The 25,852-nt window shown below is 45.4% G+C and overlaps 1 protein-coding gene across 3 annotated transcripts in view; it reads left to right on the top strand.

The window, feature by feature from the left end:
• Positions 1-25,852, top strand: part of LPIN3 (lipin 3) — a 679,959-nt gene that overhangs the window by 220,594 nt on the left and 433,513 nt on the right. For all 3 annotated transcript variants that reach the window (XM_069652299.1, XM_069652298.1, XM_069652300.1), the window contains exons 5-6: positions 10,457-10,567; positions 19,530-19,650. In XM_069652299.1, coding sequence (XP_069508400.1) covers positions 10,457-10,567; positions 19,530-19,650 — 232 coding nt within the window. The remainder of the gene's footprint in view (positions 1-10,456; positions 10,568-19,529; positions 19,651-25,852) is intronic.

Genomic DNA, 25,852 nt, shown 5'->3' with positions numbered 1-25,852 from the left:
GTTGCCCGTGGCAGTACCCCAGCTGTCCTGGATCTCTGGCCAGGTGTTACGCTCACCTGGTCTCCAGAGGACGCCAAACGAAGCTGGACTACAGCGGTCTCCACCAGCGTGACTCGTAGTGAAGTGATGAATGACTGCACCTGCTCACTCAGTTTTGTCTTTCTGACACAAAGGAAGATTTGCCTAAAATGTTGAAATGATATGTTAACTAGCCGTAAGGAGGAGGGCCGACTTTTACCTCCCGTGACCTCCTTGTGCACCCTTCTACTATGTCTCACCTTAATGATAGGAATGGTGGGCTCTCCATCCTGAGACTGTATGCAGGGGTGCGTAGATATTCAAGGATCCAGTTAACTTCACTCATCCTGTAGATTTATTGCAGTGTTCAGACAACGATGACTCTGAGGTTAAGTCTTATGCCACCATACTCGGTAGTATGAATTGCTTTAGAGTTCAAGTTGCCAAAAGTTCACTCTTGTGTCTTTCTTTGCAGATTCCCCTTTGGGGGTATACCAGATGAAAAGTGACTCCTCTCCGGAAAATGGTGAGTAGAATGCCAAGGTAAGTTTCTATACATGCACGATGTGATAATGTCTAAACATGGGATATTATTCTTCTGCGCAACTAATCTGCTGTCCCTTTTCTATTCTGCAGGTGCGGTGTCTCCGGAGCGAAGATCGCGTGATGGTGACTCGTGGAACCGCAAGCGAATGCAGCTTCAGGTGAGTATATATGATGCGTGAGATTGGATGTCTTTAAAGAGGCGCAACTCACCTGATGTTTTCTTTTATTCAGCAGGTGCGGCAGCTCCAGAGCGGCGGCCGCGTGCGTGTGCTTCGTTGGATAGCAAGAACGAGCAGCATTCAGGCGAGTATCAATCACGCTGCGCAATGATCAGTGTCTTTAAAGTGATTCTTTACTCTGCGCGATTAACCTGTTGTTCCATTCCTGTTTTGGCAGATGCGGAGACTCCCGGACGCTCTAGATGAAGAATCGGGTAAGGGTCTTGTTCTATTCTCTATTCTCTCTTCCTTTGCAGGCACGGATCGCGATGAGCAGGACGGGCATGACTGAAGACAGGACTGGAGCTTGCAGACACGCAGAACGTTACGCTGCAGGAGTGCAGAATAGCGTGAAGCGTTTTCTGTTCCAAGGGTGTGGTTTAAATAGCCTAAAAAGTAGTCCCTCCAACCACACCCTTTCAAAGTAGTTCCAGGTAAAGTAGTGCCTCCAGTATGCCTCAGACTAGGCTGCACATGGTCCTCCTTATCCTGCAGAATGTTTTGTTTGAGAGGGCAGTATGAGCCTGGCGCCAAGGGCGCCAGGACGGAGTCCAGGAAGCCCTCGTTTAGTCATTTGGGGCCTTAAAGGTCCCCATAGGTGATAGTACCTGGGGCAGATTGGTCTGCTTCCCCTGTCTGGGGGCAAGTACTGACACACCAGGCCACATTAGAGTTTTTCCCTCTGGGAAGGGATGGGCTCCCTGCAGTGGTTCCCGGGGACCGCTGCTGGGCTGAGGGGCGGTTGACCTACATGTGAGGCAGACGCCCGAGGCCTCAGGCAGCCCCCGCCGGCCGTCCTACAAGTCTGGCTCGACTATGTTACATCTTTTCCCTCCAGGGAGGAATGGGGACCCTGCCGGGGGCTCCCTGGGACCACTGCTCGGCTTTGGGATGGTTGACCCACATGGGAGACAGGCATCCAAGGCCGAGGGCAGCACCCCTGGCTGTCCTGGAGCTCTGGCTGTGCTGCCTTACAGCTATTCCCTCTGGTGAGGGATGATGACCCAGCAAGGAGTCCCTGGGTCTGCCGCTGGACTTGGGGACGGTCGTCCAACATGGGAGACAGGCACCCAAGGCCGGGGACATCATGCCAGCCCCTCCTGGAGCTCTGGCTGGGCATTACAGCTTTTCCCTCCGGGGAGGGATGTCAACCTTGCCGGGCTCCCTGGGACCACTGCTCGGCTTGGGGACGGTCAACCCACGTGGGAGACGGGCACCCAAGGCCGGGAGCCGCTCCCCCTGCCTTCCTTGAACTTTGGCCGTGCTGCATTGCAGCTTTTCCCTTTGGGGAGGGATTGTTACTGTGTCGGGGCTCCCTGGGATTGCCGCTGGACTTGGTTACGGTCATCCCTTTTTCTTTTCCGCCCCGGTAAGCGCACCCATACATGCGAGGTACCGTTTTTGTTGTGACGCCTGTGGGAACGTGGAAAGGTAGAACATGTTTTTTTTGTGTGAAAATCTTGTTTTTTCCCTACATTTTGTACTTTTCCGGGCCTTGTGGGTAATAAAATCTAGAGCGATTCCCTGTTTTGTTTCCCACAGGTGCCTTCTTTTCAGAAATGCATGGGTTTTCCTGTTTTCCTTGTTGGCTGCGATACCATAGGCCCAAATCTGTGGGTTGTCCACAAAGCGAAATCCGGTCTTCCGCCAGGGCGTTTGATGTACTAGTGTTTTAGCCTTCTTTGCGCACAAGTAGGTGCGCTCAAACATGTGAGGTACCGTTTTCTTCGCGACACCTGTGGAAACGTGGTTCTCTCAACTGTTTTCTCTTGGTTTTGATAACGTTTTTACACATTTCCTACTGAACTTTGTTACACAACCCGTTCATTTCCCAAATGTGACCTCCATTTAGTCACTGCTTTAGGCACTTTACGGTTTTGTAACATGCGCAAGCCACTTATTCTTCAAAAGGTCTGCCTGTGCTCTTTCAAAAAATGTATGCTTGCCATTCTTCACCACATTGGTTTTCCTTATTTTCAAATGCTGCGAACGTTTGTTTAGTTCGTCGGCATAAAAATCCTGTGTAGCATGGCTCCCTTTTGGGCTTGTGGTATTGCTTGTTTTGTGAAACATTACGAAAAATGTGTGATTTTCTAACTAGCAGAGTCGGGGGAATGTAGCGATGCATTGCTTTTATCAATATTCACAGCAGCCTTATCTTACAAGTGCAAACATGTCCAGCACATAATTTTATTTCTGTCACTTTGTCCAGTTTTAGGTGCATAGTTGTTGCCTGACCCACGCAAATGACCCCTTCCTGAACTTGAAATTCTGTCTACTTTTCAGAAATGTATGCCTTTTTTTCTGTTTTCTCATTGAGCTTTCCTACAGCTCCTCTTCCATTCCTTCCAACCATGACCGATTTAAAAAAAAAAAAAAAAAATTAATAAAAAAAATAAAAGGTATTAACCGCCTGCCTCTCTCAGAACTGATGGTAACCTTTTTGTTTTCACTCAACCTGTTATTGAAAGCTTGCAAAATGACAAATTCAGAACTGCAAACCATTTGGTCCTAGTTCTTACAAGAAAAAAAAACACAGGCTGCTTTGTACATCATTTTATTGCCATTTTCTGAAAAAAAACACATTTGGTCACTTTTTTGTTACTTTCTCACACACCCCTACAGCAAACGATTCAAATAGGTCACATGTTCTGAGTTACAGTTAGTGAAAGTATTGGCTGTCAAGGGTTTGTCTAGTCCAATACCCACTGTTTTTGATCTACTCGTCAATTTACAAATACTGCATTTCCCACATGGTTGGCATCCTGTTATGGGGCTCTTGCCCCAGGCATTTAGTAGGCAGCAGTGTTTCACTATAGGCGGACACATACATTAATCTGTTGTGGATCCCTTGGGATGATTCTTCAATAACGCTTCTCGGTGGTAAGTAGAAGCCTTTTGCGCGGCCTTTTTAACTACTTTTTTGGGGTAACCTCTATCCCTTAGTTTCTTGGACAGCACCATTGCCTCTTTTTCAAATGCCTCCTTTGTACTGCTGTTTCTTTTGAGGTGTAGGATTCGTCCAAAAGGAAGGTTATCTCGAAGGTGTTTTACATGACTGGTGTATTCAAGCAAAGAATTTTTGTCAGTTGGTTTGTGAAAATGTTTTACCAAAAGTTTGCCATCCTTGTTTATAAATGGTTATATCTAGAAAATGGGTCTCCTCTGTACTGTGGTTCATTGTGAACTTGAGGTGGTGGTTTTTGGTATTCAGCCACTTGGAAAAAGCCATGGTGATTCTTCTGACCATTCCTACACCATCAAGAGGTCATCAATATAGCGGGTCCATTCCTTGATTTGGTCTTTAAAGGGATTGGTATGCCCTCTATCTGATTGTATATCTAACCTAGAAATTTAAAGTAGTTTTGGGTCCAAGCCAGTTCCACACACCGCATTAAGAATGTGTTGGGGAGAGGGGTCTTGATCTGCCCTTTTTCACAGCACCTTCTCAATAACTTCTAAAGGTGCTTGTTGTGGGATGCTTGTGTAAAGGGACACTATACCCAAACCTATTAGTATTTTCTTATTAGGATCGAATTCAAGGTTCTCAAAACTTCCTAATGGCTTCTTTGGTGTCCTTAAAGGATTTTGTTGTACTTACAAAACCTTTTTGGTACAAATTTGTAACTTGAGATGGAGGTTCTAATACAGAATTGATCCCCGAAACAATGGGGCAACCTCGAGAGTTCTGTGGACTCTTATGTATATTGGGGAGACAGTAAAACGTCGGGATTGATTGATCTTCGTTACAAAGAAATGATGCTTCCTGTTTGCGTTCTTCAGCTTCAGGTTACCTTCAAATGTATGCGTTTTTTGAGTGATTCAGTTGAATCTGATATGAGAACTTAAAACTATTTGGATCTTCAGGTTGTCCAAGACAATCTTTTACATAATCTGATTTGTTCTCAAACTATACCGCCCCCTCTATCCGCTTTTAAAAATTTTGATGTGATCATTATTAGCCAGAGATCTGGCTGCCATTTTTTCTTTTTTTATTAAAGTTCTGAAAGGCATGCCCCATTCTGGATTCCATCTGCCCTATTTTTGTCAGGACTTCGTTTTCAAAGACTAGAGTTTCAGGTGTGTGGGTATTTGTCAGAGGCATGAAGGTGGGATGTTTTCTAAAACCAGTGGCGTCATTGGACAGGGATTGTCATTTTTCTCCAGAAATTCCTTTATATGCATTTTTCTCATTCATTTCATGAATTGTCCCTGAAATTCACAAGGATCATGTTCGCTGGTAAGGATGGGCCCTAAACCTTTATTTAGTACTTCCTCTTCAGTGCCCTGTAATACATAGACAAAGTTATTAACGAGCGAGACCAGCTTCTTGTCAGTCTCTGCTTGTATTACCACTCACTCTGTTTTGGCCTTGCTGTAAAAATGCCTGGCTATTATTTCTCCTGTTCCCTCTTCCTCTTCGTCTGTTGTTCTGTCCTCCTCTTCTTCTGTTGTTTATTGGTCTGCTTGTTGATGGACCCTCACCTGGTTCTTCCCTTTCGCTGCTCTCCTCGCTGGTAATATAGCCATATGTCTCACATTTTGCTCCACAGGGTTTTCACTTCCTCTATTTTGGGATTAACAATGATCATTAAGATGAACTGTACAATTGGGTCTGACATTGATAGTAAACATTGTTGTACTCATCACTATCAAGTGACACCTGGATTTCCCCTCTATTGACTATGTCTATTACCCTTGTTTTAACATCCACAATGTGGCATTGCCAAATTGCACTTTGGAGCTACTCTACCATATGTTCCATTAGGCAGCAGGACTTCAGGTCTAGTTTTAATGCTGATCCTTCCTCCAACTAAAGTTATAATCCGTTCAGTACTGAATAGAGTGAGGCCCACTGAGCCTGGAATAGAATGGTAATATGGCATTTGTGGAGGTACAAATGTCCTGCAGTGTCTTTCGTACCTGGTTCTATTAGGAATGAGTCATATTATCAGAGCTTGAGAATCCCACGCTGGCACCATTTGTAGGGAGGTTGAGCAATGACATATGTGGCACAAAAAAATTGTAGCTCAAACAAGTAGTTTCATTTAGTTCAATGATGCAGCCAACAGACATTTCCAAACTTAAACTTAAGTCCTCAACTTCTAGGCGTTCCCTATGATAAAACTCCTATGTTCCATTTCTTGACTAACAAGTATTCACACCATCGTATACAAAGTCCAGTCCTTGTCTTAAACACGAAAGAAAGAAATAAGTTTCTCCTGTATGTTTTCTCCAGGGTTTTACTCATTCTGGTCCATCATCTGGTATTTTTTTCAAACTCCTCTTTCAGGCCTCTCCCAGTTCTATGGCCTCTCAGACTTGGCTTCAGACTTTATTGTAGCCACTGTCTTCCAATTTGAACAGGCCTGGTTTTCAGCTCTCTTGACTGCACTACTGAATTCATCAGCAACGTTTCATATCTCGCTTGTGCAGGTAGGGCTCTTTGAGACTTTCGGGTTGAACATATGTCTTCCCCAGACCTCAAGAGTTTTAGCATTTGGCAGTTCAGGGATCTCCACGACCTTGCTTCTCAACATTCCCTTGGGTCAACTCTCAGAATGACCTGGTTTTCAGAGTTGCACCTGGGCAGATCTTACCACAACTTAGTTTCTCAGCATTCACTCCTTTAGATCTCACCATGTCTCGGTTCTCGACATTCGCTTGTGTAGGTCTCACTGTGACCTAGTTTCTCAGCATTCACTTCAGGTCTCACCATTCCGAGGTTTCAGTATTTCCAGCTAAGGTCCTTCCTAGTAATACATTCTTAAAATAATAGTCTTCTCTGCTGCAGCAGAAAGTGACGTGGAGCATGTCCTCCTGTTTCTGGTCTGTTGCGGGCTATTCTGCCTGTGCTCCACACTGGCCTCAAACTTCCCTTTTTTTTAGTGCCTAGCATTCTTCATTAAGTGTTGCCCTTTGGATTGGGTGGGTTGTGAAGATGGTTTCTCAGGGTTTTTTTGGTCTTTCCGTTTTGGTACCGCCCTAATGCTTTTTGAATCTGTCGTAATGAAATTTTCCATACTGAGGCCTGTTTCAACGTCTACAAGTATGTGAGTGCCATCATGAATTCTTATCCCCTACAGATCCTGAGTTTGTGGCATTCAATGTGTCTGCATCTGCTCGTGTGCAGCTGAAACTGTTTTCGCTGAATGCGCTGCTTGTGGTCGCCTGGTTTCTTTTTTCACTACTGTGAATTAGCTGAGGGATGCAGCTTTAGAAAATCCTTGCGCTTCATGTGTTTCAATGTAAAAGTGGTGTGCTCTTTAACTTTTTTTTTTTTTTCTTTTATACTTTTGCTCCACTCGTGCATTGCTTCAAGGGACCTCTGCCCAATATTCCCATTGGGGAGTAGGTAACTCTGATATTCTGCATTTTAGAGGATGGTGAACCTTTGGAAATTCTTGCCTTCCACCTTCGGGCAGGCAGATCGGCTAGCGGCTGGACAAATCTGGATGCCTCCTCCAATAAAATGGGCATTTCAGTCAACTCACTACAGGTCTCAGATAAATTCTCATGATCTAAATCATGATGACACTAGACTAGGAATTCACCATATTAATTGTAGTAGGGTGTGTATGTTGCTACAAAATCCTTGTGAGCCATACAATAAGCACATGCTGTCGACCACAATTCGACTTCGACCCAGACACAAACATTATGATCTGTTTCAGAAATGGAAAGCAAGCTCCGCGCATCAATGTTTACATTCTGAAAATGAAATGCTACCTTTGTAGCCAACAATTCCTATCAAATTAAGAATTATTAAAGAGGGCGCTAGAGAGCCGTCCAAGACGGCGGCTTCCTAGAGAGCTCCGTGTGGCTCCCTATAAATCCTGTCAAAATCCCTTGCTGTGACACCGTTCTCGCCTGCTGCATGCTGCCCAAAACGTGTGGGAAACTCGTCTCGGCACAGAAGATCCCAAAACGCAGCTCCAGATCCACTGCGACCCAGTCGACGGCGGCCCGAGCGCTTGTGGCACGGGGAGACGGCCGCCTGCACGGGCCGAGCAGCAAGCACGTATTACGCGCCTCCCAGAGGAGACTGGTGGCGATAGCGGAGTGCAGCAGTGATTGCTGAAGGAGACCCGACATTGCCCTGGGGGCGCGGGCGGTCTGGACGCCTGGCGGTCGTGTCCAACCTGGATGCTGGTGGAAGGGCCTACCTAGTGGCTTCCGAAGAGGCGGAGCATCGGCGTGGAGTCCCCGGGTCCGCTCCCGACAAAGTTAAGGTAGGAGCGTCCCGGGTCCGCCACAGCCCCACGACGCGAACGCGCCGCAGGCGCTGGTGGGCGTCTGGAGCCCCGACCAGCCCCCGAACTTGGACGAGTGTTTGTGGGCCCCGGGTCGAGATCTGCAGCCGCCGCGTGGGAAACCGCTATTCAGGCAACAATTCCCAATGCGGATTGGACATACATTCTCCGTCAGACCCAGTAGGTCGCATTAAATAGACGCTATAAACAAATTCACTTCAACTTCATACACCAGACCTACTACACTCCAGAAAAAAGCCATAGACACAGCCCAGAACTGTCACCACAATGCCTGAGGTGCGGCGCGGCGCAGCGGTCGCAGATTTCATGCATTTAGCGTGGGATTGTCCCGGGGTACATCGCTTCTGGTCTTCTGTTCTACAAACCACAGCAGAGGTGGTGGGTGAGGAGTTACCCCCTGCCCCACTGGTGGCACTTCTTGGTTTGACCAAAAACCTACAACCTGCAGTGAGGAAACTAGCAGCCCTTTTCCTGGTACTGGCACGCAGGAGGGTCGCAATGGCATGGGGCCGTGGCCCAGCCCCCGCTGTTTCAGCATGGAAAAAAGACATCCTATATTGTCAGGATATGGACACCGAATTCATACGGACACTACCGCTACATGCCGTCCCCCTGACATTTGGGGCCCCTACACGTCATACTTGTTAAACACCGTTGTATCATCAGACTCCCAAACTCAAGCTCCATGCTCAGTCGAGGAAGGGGAAATCCAACCAAGGAGGTCGCAAGTAACTGACCAAGATAAGGGGAACCAGCAATGAACTAAGAACTGATACGATGTGCGGCGGGCGGGCGGGGGGGGGGGGGGGTTATTACGAGCATAACAGATGGCACGTTGTACTTATGACTGCACCCGGTTGGTGCAAATGTATGTGTTTGAAGTTGTAAATCCCAAAAATAAAGTTTAAAAAAAAAAAGATTAAGAATTATTATTATCATTAGAAGTGCAGAACAAGTAATAAAAGCATATTCAAACCTAACATATTTTTGAACTTGCAATACACTCTGTCTCAAAAGGTATAGAGGTATTTCAATTGAACAAGACTGCATAAAAGTAAAAACTCTCACTCAAATGGCCTTTTTTCAGCACTGTCCACCTCAAATTCAAGCTTCTCGGTTTTAGGTGACAGTTGATTATACATAGACTCCACAGTACCTCTCGCATATGATGTCGATTTGGTGCAGTGAGCGTGAATACATCAATATGGTCTCTAAATAAACAATTGAATGCTTCTTTAAAATATCAGCAAATATTGAATCCATAAACTGTTTCAAATTGAATGATGCATTCCACAACTGTAAACATCACATGAAGCATCGGATATCCAAAGGATGTCCTAAAGGGGTCTTCCACTAATCATTGGGTCTTCTCTGTAACTGGTTACATGGGGCTACCATGATTTACAGCTCTGTGCACGCCAGGGTATTCCTCACAAGTAGCAATATATACAAAAATAAACTGTCAACCTGTTCATCCCTAGGTAGTCCAGTCAGTGACATCATTCTAATGTGTTTTTGGCAACGAGAAATGGCAGGGCCCCAGTTGGCTGGTCAATCCACACATTAAGAACCTTTCCTGAAGATATGCATTCAAAGTGTTCTCCTACATCTCAAAAACGTATAGTCTTCCAAATTAGACCACTAATTTAGATGACCAGTTTACCACATATGCAGAGGGAGCAGTTAATTCTTGCATTTCTGAATTTTCCATGAGCTCTTAATGATTTTAACACACTGCTTGAGAAACTAGCAACAAACAATTCCACCACTGACCCTTAGATATTCCAGCGCAATCTTGCTCCATTCCTAGAGTACAATAGTCAGTTACTTTAGAGTTTGTACAAAATAAAAGAGCAAAGAAATGAACAACCTTTGATTTCAACTTTAGATAAGGAGTTTATCTTCACTACAGAACTATCCCAAATATCAATGGGGACCACAGAAATGCAATTCTATCTCAGTAGAACCAGTTGTCCTGGTTACCTAAACAAGCGCCCAATGATCCAGTTTAACTTCCCCAAAAGCTTAACTGACACCCATGGCAATGACCATAGCCAGTATGCCCTATTTCATCTCAGCAACCCAACACAGACCGAACTGGCACACTTATTCTGATTGGCCAGCTGAGGAAGATAAACTGATCCACCCCAACCACTCCATCATTTGAGGATGGCGATTTATTCCTACAACCAGCCAGTTTGAGCTAATCAAAGGTTCGGTGAGGCCTCAATATCGAACAAATTGTTATTATTAGCTTGAAGATAGGTAACTGTTTATTTTTGAATGACTTCCATTAAAATGTTTTCCCTCTGTTCTTCGGTGATTTACATGTAAATACCGTCAGGAAAGTAACATCTGCATTTTTTTTTCTTTCCTCCCTTTTATTCTGTCTCCCATCAGTGATTCTATTTATTATTCATTTGCTGAAGTTTCAGCGGAGGAGGAAATGCCACCCACACAGACTAAAGAGTTCCACGCCTTCTCTGGAGATGAGTGGATGCTACCACAGAGGTATGAAGAGGAATGGCCCTGAGGATACTATGCACTGGGAACTGAAGACAGAACATGGGAGTGTCAAGGAGAGCAAGCGTAGCGCAGACTATAGGGAAGTAAGAGGACCGGGGAAGTGAAGGGAGGGATTATGCTCATTTGAGGTCTTGCATGGTACAAACAACCCAAATAATTGTTGTAGCTGATCATTGTAGTGAAGGGTTGTTACTATAGATAGGTAATTTATTGAATCACTCATGTATTGCTTATTCCCAAGGGAAATTAGAGTATGTAGGTTGGTTATGACCACAAGGGAAAGTGGTCACAGGACAGCCAGAGAGAAAATGCACTGTCTGGATGGTGACAGAAGGCGTTCACAGAAATGCGACAGTCAGCAGACACAGTAGAACTTAGTAAAGGGCAAACAATTAGGGTAGCAGAGAGAAACCAGTGAGAGTAAGATCTACAATGCACCAGAAAGCAGTGGGCAAAACCCTGGAGAGCAAAGGAAAGAGAGTTTGCATTAATTTTGCAGCATGGGTATCGGTTTTGATGGGGATATTTATTTTCTGATACTTGTGTATCTTCTTCAAATTGCATGCCGTGCATATAGTCTAACATCTAGTGGTAATAGAAACACTTGTGTATAGGCGCGTTATAAATACCGTATCATTATCATAATTGCAGAGTATTGCATCTTTCTTTTTTTTAAGATCGAAACAGGACGTCGACCTGGGCGCCACTGTAACACTTTCCCTATCATGACGTGGAGTGTACCCAAGATCCCTCATGTGTCAAGGTCCCCCCAGATTTATTTTTCCGCCTTACTGGTCGGTAGCTTTTCATGCAGAGCTTGTGGTATACCAGACTTATTGCTGTTTCCTTGCATCATTGACTGTTCTTGTGCCATCCTCCGATTGACTTCTTGGAGACTGGCAGGCATCTGTTACCATCAGGCTTCAGCCTTTACAGTAGGCAGAGTGGGGGTCCTTTTTTTGACATTTCCTTTTGGAGAATGCCTCTTCTCCCCTTCCCACCCCCTTCTTCTTTCCCTTATCTGGCTGCTTACTTTCCACTTTACGACAGGGAGGACTGTGTTTAAATTTTGCCCTTCCTGCAATAGGAGGTTTGTGTGGAAGGACACTCCTAGGGAGTGCAATAACTGCTTCCCTTGTGACCACGACCAGCAGCGTTGCAAGGCCTGTCTACTCTTTAATCTTAAAATGATTAAAGAAAGGCGCGCTAAGCGGTGGGTGGCCTATGCCATGCAGACAGTCTAATCTTCCCACTGGCGCCCTAGGTCCTGTAAGTTTCTAATGTTATGCCCTGACGCTCCTGGACTCTCACTACCTGATGTCTCTAAAAAACATTTTTCAGGATGATCAGTATGATCAAGAGGATGATGTGTTTTATACCCCTGACCACGATGATGGCTCCCAGGACCCTGTCTCTCAGGACCCAGATGCCTGGCTTACTACAGATGACCAGGATAACTAGCCCACCCTCTCTACCTCTCCTTCTCCTCCTCCCTCTACTCAATCTTTGGCCCCCCTGTGGCCACCCCTCCTCCCTCTTTCTCTTCCTTTCCTCTATTCTCCCCTGAAGAGGTTTCTAGACAAGTCCGATCTATGAAAGTCTCTTCAAAACAGGTTCTTCCCTGTTCTTCCAAAACCATCAAGGACAACATAGACACCCTCGCTCCTACCTTGGCTGACTTCTGAAATCACCCCTTTGCCACTGGAGCCTTCCTGCCCCCCCTAAAGCACTCTTGTGCGCCCTCTCTCTTCTCTGGAGACCCTCTGCCGACCCCTCCTGCCCGGCTAACTACCACCCGATCTCCATCCCTCCTTTTCTGAGCAAACGCCTGGAAAAGCTTGCCATCTCCCAGCTTAATATTCACACTGAATCTTTTGGTTGTCTCCATGACCATCAGTCTGGCTTCAGAGCAGACAGAAGCATGGAAACTGCTCACCTGAACATCCGTGAAGACATGCTTTCTAACCTTGATTCTAACCTCCCCTCTGTCCTAATTTTACTTGATCTCTCTTCTGCCTTTGACACGGTCAACCATGCCATCCTGCTCAACAGTCTCTGTGATAACCTGGATATCACTGATCAGGCCCTGGCCTGGCTGGCCTCTTTCCTCTGACCGACCCTCCCAGGTCCAACTTGGGTCTTTCCTTTCCTCTCTCTCACTCTTTACCTGTGGTATTCCCCAGGGGTTTAACCTCTCTCCCTGGCTTTTCAACCAATACTTGGCACCTCTCACCCACCGCATTGGCACTCTCTGCTCCAACTTTCAGTGCTATGCGGATGACACTCAGCTCGTTATCAGGCTCCCCTCTGCCATCTCTTCTCCCTCTCTCATCTCTGACTGTCTGCTATCCAGGAGTGGTGTGCCGCCAATGATCTCTGCCTTAATGCCAGTAAGACGGAGGTACTCCTCATTGGCACACCTGCACCCTCCTTTGTCACTCTCTGGTCGTCCTCTCTTGGCCCTTTTCCTGCTCCCACCTGTGAGGCTAAGAACCTCAGGGTCATATTCAACTCTACACTCTCCTTTTCTCCTCACAACTTTGATGTCTCTAAGAAGTTAAACTACCAACCGCACCTCCTTAGAGGTATTCTTCCTTACTTCACCTTTCCCCAGAAGCTCACTGTCTCTAGAGCTCTGGTTCTCTCCAGGCTGGACTACTGCAATAGCCTCTTTCTAAATCTGCCTGCTTCTACTCTCTGTAACTCATCCAGAACAGGACTGTGAGACTTGTCCTTGGCCTCGGGCTCAGGGATCGTATCTCTCCAGCACCGAAATCTCTTCATTGGCTCCCAGTGGTCGCAAGGATCAAGTTCAAGACCCTGTGCAGTGTCCACAAGGCCTTCTGGGGCCTGGGTCCTAAATGTCTCAAACTCTCTCTTCGGAAATACCTTCCTACTCAAGCTCTTCGCTGCTCCAACTCCCTCAGGGTCAGTCGCTTCTCCAAGCAACGTGTTGGCAGTAGATCTTGCTTTTCTTTGAATGGGGCCTCCCTCTGGAACAGCCTCCCAGCCCCTCTTGAGGAGAACCATGTCCGGTTCCAGAAGCACCTCAAGACCTTCCTCTTTACTTCTGCCTTCTCTCTTCCTCTCCCCTGCTGATCCCCTGTCTGATTCTGCACTGGTCACCTGGCTACCCTCTGAATTCGGGCCCAGGTCCCTGCCCACCCAGTTGCACACCCGCACTGCCTCTGGCAACCCTTGCACTTGGGTCTGTATCTGCAAACGTACAGTCCCCTTACCTGTACTTATTGGACACCCATGTCCGCACTTACCCTTGTACTTGCCACCTGCTGCACGCACTTCTTGTTTTATGTTTGAACCCATGTACAGCAGTGCCCCCTCCCCTCTACTAGCACGTTTCCCCTCAACTCTCCACTGCACTTGCGCGATCTCAATGTCACTTGGCCTAGTAAGTTCGTCATCTCTGTCGTCGCTCTGTCCCCCTCCCTTGCCTCATCGCGCCTTGAAACACTTGTGTATTGTCGCGTTCTAAATGCCATATCATATCACATCACTAGTCCTGCTCATGTGGCTGAGCCAGACAATAATTGCTTTGACGACAACCCAGCATAGGGAGGCTTCCCCCATTGATTACCGGCTGTTCTTCAATAATATTCTTAGGAAGGCAGCGGACCATTTTAAGATTGTCACTCAGGAGGCAGCACCTGACTCGCACTTTGTGGAAGACATCCTCAAAGAAAAAGTTCCTGTAAGACAAGACTTTCACCTTCTCAATTCCATTAAAAAGCATATTGCTCCCTCTCTGCTTAGCCCTCTCTTACTCGAGCAGTGAATCCGCACGTGGAGATATTTCGTCCCATGCCCTCTGATCCACTTTATATCTTGGCACATTCCATTTCGGACTCCCTGGTGGTCACCACAACTAGGACGCATGCAGGCGTTCCCTGCTCTTCTTCTGAGGCTCCTCCCGATAAAGACATTGAAACTTTACGCCTTGGCAAGAGAATTACTTCTTCTGTAGCCTACAGTAACCGCATTGCCAATAATACTGCTCTGCTTACCAGTTTCAATGATGTTCAGTGAGATCTGGTACACGACAGACTTCAGAATGTCCCTGAACCAACTAAATCGCAATTTCTTGCAATTGTGCAGGAAGGACATCGGGTCACACAACATCCTAAAGGCCACTCTTGATGCTGCAGAGGCAGCTCGCAGAGTGTTGGAAGAGGAAACTCTTTTGAGACACCATGCTTGGCGGAAGAATTCCAGGTTTGAGCCCTAGACACAAGTCTCACTAATCAAACCCGTTGGGGAGTTGGCTCTTTGGCAAAGCAGTGGACGACGCTCCTGAGACTTCAAAGAAACCGAATGAGACCTTTAAATCTCTCTACCAAATCTCTGTGTGTAGTGCGGGGCATTAAATACTCACTGTCCTTTCGTGTGCAATCCTTCTCTCAAACCGCTCAGGGTTCGTATGGTACAGATGTCATGACCCGGCAAAATTGCCCCTTCTGGACCTCATGGTCATTGTCACGAAGGGCTTGTACTCCTTGTTCCTCCCAACATGGCCGTACCAAGCTCCGTGCTACGCACTAGCTTTCACGTCGTGGCACGTACTATAAATTGGTCACGCCCCTGCGGGTCCGCGCGTCTCAACGCTATCTTCGATAGTGACCCGACGTGTGTTTGCTCTCTACATTTGTTTCCTTGATCCTCTTACTTCCTTCCTTGCCTTTTTTCCTGTTCCTGGATTTCCCCCCTACATTGCTTGTTTATCACTAATCCTGGACACCCTGGAACCACGAACATCCCGGAACTCTGAACGCGCTCTGCAACCTGACGAGGCTCGGGCGAGCCTATTCAAGACCCGAACCACCCACAGGAAGAGTCCTGCGGCCGAACAAGGGAGATCCCGATCACAGGTGAGACGAGGGAAGATTTACGACAACAGAAGCACCCTGGCACACTGGCCAAGGAACATCCAGCACTTGGCGCAAACCCCTCAACAGTGGGGATTTCGGCATACAAAAGGAGGGGGTAGGAATGCAGTTGCCAGAGGCTGCCCTGCCCCTGCCAGCACTCTCCAATTCGGGTCCACTCCCATGCGTCTCCGGTAGGAGGTTGGATAACGTGCTTCACCCACACATGGGAGGGAATCACTTCAGACAAGTGTGTGCTCAAGACTGTCGGTGATGGGTATTGCATCAAGTTTCTTCAGACTCCTCCATATCGACCACCAAGGAACAGACTACTATCACTGGACCATCGCCTCATCCTTCAAGAAGAGGTGGAGGCGCTGCTGCAAAAGGGAGAGATTGATCTCGCCCCAGATCATCAGGTAAACAAGGGTTTTTATTCAATATACTAACTTGTACCCAAAAAGGATCTAACCAGTCACCATGTCTTAGATGGAGAACACCCAAAAGACTATTGAACTACTTTTTCAACTGAGGTTCTCCATCCACGAAAAGAAAAACAGTTTTGTACCCAGTCAATTGAAACAATTTCTGGGGGCTCTGGTTCGGACAGAAGACACTTGTCTTCCCCTCCAACGAGAGGGTCCAAAACATGTTGTTTCAGATCTCCCTGCCCCCGTATGTTGCCGGTCGCCAGATAACCGTACGGAAAACCGTGCCTCGATTAAGAATGATGGCATCCTGCATATTCCTGGTTTCACACACCCGTCTGCGCATGCATCCTATGCAGGAGTGGCTCTCGAGCCAATGGTGTCAAGCAAGCAGTCGGTGGGACCATGTAGTGGTTGTCTCGAAAGCCCTTGTTCCGACCCTGCATTGGTGGTCGAAGGACAACCTTCTGAAGGGAAAATCTTTCACCAACCGTGCAGTGGAAGCCACTCTTACCACAGACTCCTCTCTCAGGGTGGGGAGCTCACCTTCTACACCAGACGGCGCACTGCAAGTGGTCACAATCCGTAGCGAACAAACACACCACTGCAAGGGAAGACTGTTCTAGTCCTTACAGACAGCACCACGGCCTTGTATTACTTAAACAGTCAGGCACTCCCTCTCCAGGGCTGTTCAAACTGATAGAGCATTGGGAAATGGGCACTCAAACACGACATGTTCCTCCTGTCACAACACATTCCAGGGGAACACAATTTTCTTGCAGACGTACTCACCAGGGACGTGCAGCTCCGCATGGAACACGAGTGGGGCTTGCACAAGCACATTTTGCACAACAGCTTTGCAGAATGGGGGAGAGGATCTAGACATCGACCTCTTTGCAACGCAGGAGAACGCACAATGCCCAGACGACTTCTCTAGGTATCCCCAAAAACCATCCAAAAGAAAGGGAACGGTCTCTGGATCAAATGGTTAGGGTGATTTGCTTATTTTCCCTCCTCCCCACCCTGTACTCCTCTCCTCTATAGGATAGTTCACAAGATGAAACAGGAACAAGTTACACTAATCCTGATAGCACCAATGTGGGCTCATCAGCCATGGTTCTCGCGTCTCATGAGGATGTCAACTTGCCCTCCAATGAAGTTGCCCTGCCCCTACAACATGGTGTCCCAAGATCAGGGGACAACACTGCACCCTTGCCCTCAAACTCTCAAGTTAGCAGCATGGCTCCTGAGGTCATAGTTTGGGTATCTGCAACTACCTCAAAGATGTATGGACGTTCTTAGAGAGGCACAGAAACCAATACCAAGCGGAAACGCTTTGTCATCAGGTGTAGTGCTCGTAACATCAACCCAGTTGACTTGTTGCCCACTCACATAGTTGTTTACCTAACTCACCTCTTAGACTCAGGATTAGCTTTTAACTCCCTAAACGTTCACCTTGCAGCCTGTTCTGCTTACACCACTTCTCAGAGCAAGTTTTCCTGGTGGAAAGTCCCTGTAATCAAGAGTTTCATGGAAGGAATTATAAGACTTCATACGCCTATTTCTAATCCAACTCCCGGATGGGAATAAATGTTGTTTTTACTAGGACTTATGGACCCTCCTTTTCAGCCAATTCACAAAGCTAGTCTTAAGGCCCTCACTTATAAGACTGCTTTTCTGGTGGCTATTATTTGGATTAGGAGATTTAGTGAACTGCAGACTCTGTTCAAGACCCACTTGTTACTATTCATAAGGACAAAGTGGTTCTGCACACACATCAACGCTTTGTACCCAAGTTCATATCCATGTTCTGTGTAAACAAGTCCATTAAACTTCCAATTTTCTATTAGCATCCCACTAACTCAGCTGAAATAAGCCTCCATACAATGGATGTTAAGAGAACAGTGGGGTGCTACCTTGATGAGACAAAACCACTACATTAGACAGATCAATTCTTTGTCTCTGTTGTCGATGGTAGAGAAGGGGGGACCCTGTCTGTAAGTCGGTTATATATAAATGGAATGTTAAATGCATCGAAAGGTGCAACTCTGGCTAAGAGAGATTTACCCTTTACGTCTAGAGTACACTTCTCGAAGTGCAGGATCTGCTACACCTTTCATTGCAAATGTTCCTCTTGATTCTATTTGCAAAACAACTACCTAATTTCTAAGGACTCATGGTACAGCGTACAGTGAGAGGATTTGAAGCATGAGTAGGGAAAAATCAGTCAAGTAGTTAAAAAGCAGAACCGGTGCCAGCCTCCATAAGCATTCTGAAGTCCAAGACCCTAAACTACAAATGGAAAATGGTGATTGGTTTCTTCAGATCCTTATTCATGTTTTAATGTTGCCCTCATATCTTTCACATCCATTGCCAGCTTTGTGTTGGATTTCTTCCCTTCTTGGTTCTGATCGGTCCCTTCCCTCATATGTCGTATGTCATGGTCTAGTTTGTTTACCCCACATGTTTTCTCTTCCACGCGCTTCCTCCTTGTGTCCAGTCGTCTTTCCTCTCATTGGTATCTGCTCTGTACTGTGATCACAGGAAATACTAGCACTGCTCTCTCAAAAGACTAATTGTGCCACTAGGTCCCATGACTTCAAACGTAGGAGCCAGTTGCCATAACTTCCGATAAAAGCAGCCTATCTCCTGACCCCTCATGCACCCTCATGTCAGCCCCACTCATGAGCTTCGTAGGAAGCAGCAATCTCTTAACAATGGAGCACCGCCACGCCTCACCAAAGTAGAACTGTCTGTCCCCGTAATTTTTTGTAGAGGTTACCCCTCCCCTCTATAGACACCTGCTAAAATGCTATGCTATCATTTAGCATGAAAATATGAGCTACATGCAAGGTTACGAAACTTTTACAGAACATACTGAAGTACTACCATGAGCACAGCGGAGGGTGGGGAGATGGACATGCAGGTAGCATAGAAGAACAAGTACAGAGAGCATATGCAGAAAATAAGACGCGAGTGTCGTTAACATGGTTTACAGTGAAGGTAAGGGAGGGAGTGTAGTTGAAACAAGGTGTGAGAATGTGGTGGAAAGGGCCCAGAGAGGTCAATCAAGGTAAGCAAAGATGGAAAAAGCACAGTTGTAAAAAAGTTAAAACATGCAACTGGGCAGGACGAAGAGCAAATGTGCAAAACAATTCAAAGATGTTATGGGCAGGAGAGAAGAGCGGGTTTTGGAGCACGCAATGAAGTAACTACTCGGCGCATGAGTGGCAATTACAGTGATTAGTGAGAAGGTGAATATTGGGACGGGGTTAAACTACTCTGACTATGGAAGAGAGGTAATGTGGAAGTAGGAGAGAGATGCAACTGCTAAAATGAGTTAATGAACATAGAAATCCTCAAGGAGACCCAGGGATAGTTGATGCAGGTGAGCAGAGAGTTGAAACGACAGGGTGCACAATGTGAGCTTGAGAAACACTGCAGAATAAGATAGTGAGAGGAAGCCACATGAGATGGACAGAGAAGACACTGGAAGCAAGAGATCTGCAAATGTAAGCTTCCCATGAGAAGGCAGTACAGTGAGGACACTAGAAAATTATTGTAGGTCAACCAGCAAACTGTTGGAAGCAACTAGGAGAGGAAGAATAACTTGGTTTCTACCATTTTGTTTCCCTTTAGCCTTACTCCAAACCGTCCCTCTTCCCCCAAAAGTGACTCTGAGTTGGAGATCAAAAGTCCAGACTTGTCCCCTAAAGGAGCTGAATCGCACATGCAGTGGAACTGGGGGCGACTTCCGCAGGTAAGAAGAAAGGAGTTCCAACATTCGGTAGGATTTGTAGAGTTATGGGGAAGAGTGCAAGGCATGTGGTTTGAACATGGAAAAGGGATTGGAAATTAAGATACACAATGCAAAATGATCTCCTTTTGTCCACCTCCTTAGAGTACCATTATTTGAATCTTCACCATGAGCCAGAAGTATATCAATTGGGATTTTGCAAATGTAAATAAAAAAGAAAAGTTTTGTTTTTGTTTCTAGAAGAACTGTTTTAACCTTTACTCTTCACTACCCTGTGTTCCGATGCCTGCAAAAATAGACATGTGCATCCTTTCAGTAAGATTTTCAATGCTTCACTGTAAGGATTTGAAAGTTTCAGCACATAAGTCTACGTTGATGCGTGGTATTTTTTTTTTTAAATATAATGCTATGATTTCATAAGGGCTTTATTCTTTTTTCTTGGACTATTTTGCTTCAGCCAGGCCCCATGAAGAAATTTGAAAGAATGCTGGTAAAACCCAAAGATCTGTGTCACTTGGTAATCCTTCATTTAGACAAAGCGAGGAAACAATAATTCATACCCAATTAAAGTGGAGGCAAGGGAGAAAAAAAACCTTGGAGAATATCTCATGTTGTCAGTTGAGTAAGAGGTTCACCACCAGCTAATAACAAATGAGTTGAAAGACAACATGTATTCATTTATTGTAAAATATACAGTGTACAGTCATTACAGAAATGCAAAAAACTATTTTGGGAGAAATGAAATGCAGAAATGCAAACTATCACAAAATTAACACATCCTTAGTCAATTGGAATATACGACCCAGTCAACTGTGTGTTGTGGCAAAATAAACACATGGTCAGTTAAAATACTCAAACCAATCTGTTGTGGGCGCACCAACTACCATTTCAATAATATGGAATGTTATTCGTCTTTCATGCTGCACGCATCACCACCATAATGGTCTTGCAACTCCATGCCTAGTCTCTGTAGAGGGAAATTGTGAGCCTGCCCAGGGCAGCTGCTACAGACCATGGTCTGTGTGTTGAAAATGTAACTGGTCCAAGGAGAGCAGGGAACAGTGTGAAAAGTCAGGGAGACTGAAACATACAGACTTCAGTAACGGCATGTACGGAAATGGAAACCTCATGTTGAATGATCGTGATCATTGGGATGAGTGTTTAGTTGCGTATTTTGACCAGAGGAAAGTGTAATCAAAAGAAGGGACGAGCGCTTCCCCTATTGGCTGACAAAAGGTTCATGGAGTCAATTAACTGTGTGGTGGCGGTATTCTGTTAAGGCCTGATGTGTATGTGTGATATCCTTGAGGTGTGCTCAAGCGCTCTTCAGAGTTGAAGGGGTGGAGGGGGGGGCGTTTACTAACCAGATAATCATATTGGATCCACACCTGCTGATGAACGAAGGGTGTTCTGGTAAAGCCAAGTCCACTGACTAAGGTGTCGGAGCAGGAATGCCAGGAATTATATGTGTGCAGAATGAGTGTTTGGGGTGGGGGGGACACAAAAGGAGAGTTTGGCAAAAATCTCCTCGACCATGAGCCATATGAGATTGTCCTGGGCTGGTGAAGAGAGAACGAGTCTCTTTGTATGCTATATTACTTGATATGTGTATAGTGTCTACTGCTGCTGTTATGGCATTGAAGCACTCTGGCATGACTTCAGCAGACGGTTGTCTGAAAAAACATGAAGAGTATTACATTGCATGTGAATAATCTTTAGAATTGCGGTTCAGTTACTTGCAGAAATTACTAGTTTAAAATTGTTTACCAGCCATACAATGCAGTGTGTTCAGGCACAAAAAAGGATTGCTATGTTAGTGACTGTGACAGCTGGTCCGACTTTTCCATTGGACTTGTCACATTCTGAGGGTCGCAGTGCGAAAGTTGCAAAAGGCTATTACAAGTTAGTCTATCAACCCCAGGGGCGGCTATGAACACTAGAGGACACGCCTATACTTTACATGCAGAATACTCTGCACACTGAGTAACATGCACGTTTGCCGTATTTTCGTTCAATGCATACCTTTTGTCTGTAATATTGAGTTAATACAATAGAAGGGTTTTATATTGCAAATAGTGTTGCACTGTGGAAGTTAATGAAGTAGAACTGTTTATATTGGATATAAATATAGTGTTGCATTGGTGAACGTAGTGAAAAAAACTTTTCGTAGTAATGGAGTTCTCTATAGCGAGATCATTTAGACCAAATTACCTATCCAGTCTGAATGAATTAAACTGCTATTTGGATTTTTTTCTGTGCACTACTGCCATTTGCATGGTCTCCGGGGGCCTAATCAGTGACAGAGGGGGATGTAGGAGAAACAGAGCAGGTAGAGGAAAGGGGGCCATATGTCTGCCTTACTGAATGCAGTGACAATTGGGCACACTTGTGTTGGGTTATGTTACTATGCTTTGACTGTTGCTTTAAGGGTGACACACTTTGTTGCTTGTACAGCCCTTATGCTGCAATAAGCCACCTCACAGGACTGAGGGTCAGGGATGGGAGTCTTTCAGGTTGCAAGCCAACAATATGAACGTTCATGCATCCAGTGATCAGCACTGTTCCTCAGTCAGCTGGCCATAAAGCAGATTAGAGGCATTGGGCATGCGGCACAAGTTAGTGTGCTCAAGAAGGGACTCCAAGACAAGAACATTGATCTGGGCAGCTTGTACACCGGGTGTTGTGAAGGCATATTGGAGTAAGACACAGACAACCGATTCAAAGTTCCAAGTAAACACTTTTATTAACTTAAATGTCAGGATGGAAAAACGCCTATCCTACCCTATACTATGGTGGGATTCCACTACCAAACCAAAACTAAGGGAAGTTGAAGTCCAAAGGTTCAACTTGGCAATCTGTCTGTGTCCAATACCTATACCTGCCCTCGCAACTAATCGTATACAATGTGTAGGGATGTTGGCAACCAACACAACAGTGTTCTACACAAAGTTTGGAGCTCTGTCCAGCTCACACCTTTCTTTCAGCTCCCTTCCCCAAGCATAAAACTGTTCCAGAAATGTCTCAGGATTGCCTTAGGTTCCAAATGATATAAAGTTCACCAACACTCTGGGTTCCCGTCCCCAAGTTTTAAAACAGAGTTCCAAACACAAACTATCTTGAGACTCCATTCTCAGGTCAGTAAACAAGTTAAACCTCATGGTTCCCTTCCCCAATATTTACTTTCAATGTGTCAGGATATTTTCCAGTTTTCTTAAGGTCTGAGCCACACTTGCACCCTCTGGATATGGTTGATCTTTATACAAGAATGTCTTGACTGAAAGTTGCAGTTTATTCACTTGTTAAAGTTCACCTCCAAAGTTCCATTCACCCTGGAGTTCAATGTATATTTGGCCCACTTGTATTGCTGGAGTTCTGTTCACTGTAGGGTTCAATAAGGATTGATTTCTTCGGTTCAAAGCTTTATTTGAAAATTCAGCATATATAATTTGATTTGTATAAAGTTGCATTCACTTTTGAAATGGACACATGATGAATTTAAAAGCTGCTTTCATTTATGATCTTCATAGGTAATAGTTTTCTTTCTGTCCTGTATGAAGATATATTTGATATGCTTTTCAATTGGTTCAGAATTCAATAAGCGAAGATTTAAAGATCTTCACTCAATTCACCTCGATGTTATATATCGTTGTAGAATGCCTTTAACATGCCCAGCACACAAACTTTTGAAAAACGTGTCATCTTGGTCACGCGACCACTCTGCTATAATGCATTCTCAAGTGCTCAAAAGATAATGAGGATTCAATCGGAGACCTTCAAGAATGTGGTTTATCATGCACGCAACCACTCTGATACAAATGAATCCTCTGCGTAACTTCAAACTCTCGCATACACGGGTTTCCTTTCACATACTATCTATGGTACCATCATACTATACCATGGTTTCGGGGGTATAGCTCAGCGGCAACGTGCTTGCCTTGGAAGCAAGACGACACTGAGCAACACAGGTTCGATTCCAGGGTCCGCACTTAGAATCCTATGGGTATTAAGCGTGTTATAAATAACATGTCATAACATAGTTGCTTCTTTCAGCGTTCCTGCAGCGCAGATCTCTCAGCCTTTGGTTCTCTGCATCCGGGCTCCACCTTCTGCCCCTAAGGCACTCCTGGCATGGATTCTGACCACAGGAGAATGAGCACTGTGAACTCGATGAAAAGAGGTAGCCTCCAGGCATGGCTCCCCGTTTAGCGTTCGCTCTGTTCCACGGAGCCCCGGATCTTGAGCTGTACTCCATTTAACCATTGGCGGGCCACACACCTACAGTTCCTTGCTGCTTGTTTTGGTCTCTCTGCTGCTCTTCATCAACGCCACAGCTACCCTCTCTGCTTCAGTTCGTTTTTTTTTTTTTTACACCAGCAATCTTTTAACAGGCTGCAGGCGTGAATGTGTAATCAGCCCTGCCTCACCCTCATTAAGGTGGACATACCTGACCTCTACTACTTTCGGCAGGCCTCTTCCTCGTCCCAGTACCAGAATGGTAAAAGCACCTAGTCTGCATTACACTTGGTTGCCTCTTCCTCGTCCCAATACTGTTAGTTATATATGAGGAAATCGGGAGAGTTGACTCGTACCCCATGAAGGCGGAGAAAGGGTTGGTCATTGGTAAGAAAAGGGGGATACCATGTTTCTGATCCTCCCTCGCTTGTCCACCCACAAGGTCAGGGTCCAAAAGCAATGGCCTTTCCCTGGCCACTTGCGCAGAAGACCCATAGGGAATAGGAGTGAAGCTAGCCTGGATTCTCACAGTGGGAACCCTTTTAATAATTTGCAGGAGAGGATGAATGTTAGAAATCTCAATTTGCCATGTTCACAACTCTTTGAAAAATAAGCAACATTTTCCATGGTTTTCCGCTCCTTTATGGTGCACACTTTTTATGCTGCGCCAAACCACTAGTTGTCTCATTGCACCTAAGCATGTCCATTTGTGTGAAACGTTTAAAGACACTGAGCACTGTCTTTGGCTCAGCAGTGGTCAGACCCTTAAGACTTCCACAGTGCCAGAGTGCCTTTGTCAAGATGGGCATGCTTAAATAAATCCCAAAAGAAACTGATGGCCATGCGCCTTATCCTTACTACCCTAGCTGCCACGATGGCCAGGGTCTAGAAGCTGAAAGGTAATATGGGCACTTTTAAATGCAGGCTGGTTCTGAACCATGGCTCCTCTTGGAGCAAATCTCAATAGAAGAGTAGTAAAGCACACCATGTCTAGGAAGTGGTATTATTTGATTAATTAAGAGTCCAACAGTGGCTCTACCTATATTCATGTAGGTTAAGGGTGCAGGGGAGAATTAGTTGACTCTGGTATCGGAAGTCAGTAGCATATATATGAAACAAAGTGTCCATGTTTTATGGACCTCCCGTCCCCTGCACACCTATAAGTACTGAAAGGAAACTTTCAGTCAGAATTTCACAGGTACTTTCAATCTGGTAACACAATCCTTTATATAAGTTCAATGATGAACCAATTTCATAAATCTTACATCACCAATTATGGTAACTTATTCAAAAAAGTATTGCATATTTCAATGATATGTCATATCAATTCATCAAGTACAAATCAAATGTAACAATCCAATGTAACCTTTGCTTAATTTGTAAAACATACTATTCATGAATTCCTGAATCGATTAATTATTTGTTCACATAGGAAGAAATTGTTAAGACCTACATTTGGGAGAAATTGGGATGTGCTGCTATTATGCGTGTGCATTTCAGCCATTAAAGTTATGTGAGGGTGGCCAAGACCCTGCTAGTCATCCATGTCTGAATGGAATGTGGATAGGCATTGCTGAGCTAAACTATGAACTAAACGGGGGTGGGATCTGTTTAAGGAGATCGAGAATTTTGTGAGAAGCTACAGTTCGATTTTTTTTTGTCATTAAAGGAAGCTTCAATCTAATTGCAGAGGTGTTGTGCAGTAGTGTTTGTGTTATGTGAGTGCAGGATGTGTGGAATGAGCCAGTGCCTTCCGCTAAGTTACGATTCTGATGTGTGCGAGGGGAGAAAATGGGCTAGCCGTGCAAAAATATGGCTACCTTAAACAATTAGGCTAAATGCACGTAGGTATATGGCATTAGCTAGTGGTGGATTTTGTTGGGTTAGATTTTCATTTATATGCCAAATTGCCATCACATGCGAGACCCCCAGCACTTTTTGCTAGACTTGTGGATTCTTTTTCTATGTTCCT

Source organism: Ambystoma mexicanum, chromosome 3p (genome assembly GCF_040938575.1).
Source record: "Ambystoma mexicanum isolate Mex_15411 chromosome 3p, UKY_AmexF1_1, whole genome shotgun sequence".
Classification (NCBI taxonomy): Eukaryota; Metazoa; Chordata; class Amphibia; order Caudata; family Ambystomatidae; genus Ambystoma; species Ambystoma mexicanum.
The sequence above is the reverse complement of the archived record's forward strand: the minus strand, read 5'-3'. Positions and strand labels throughout refer to the sequence as shown.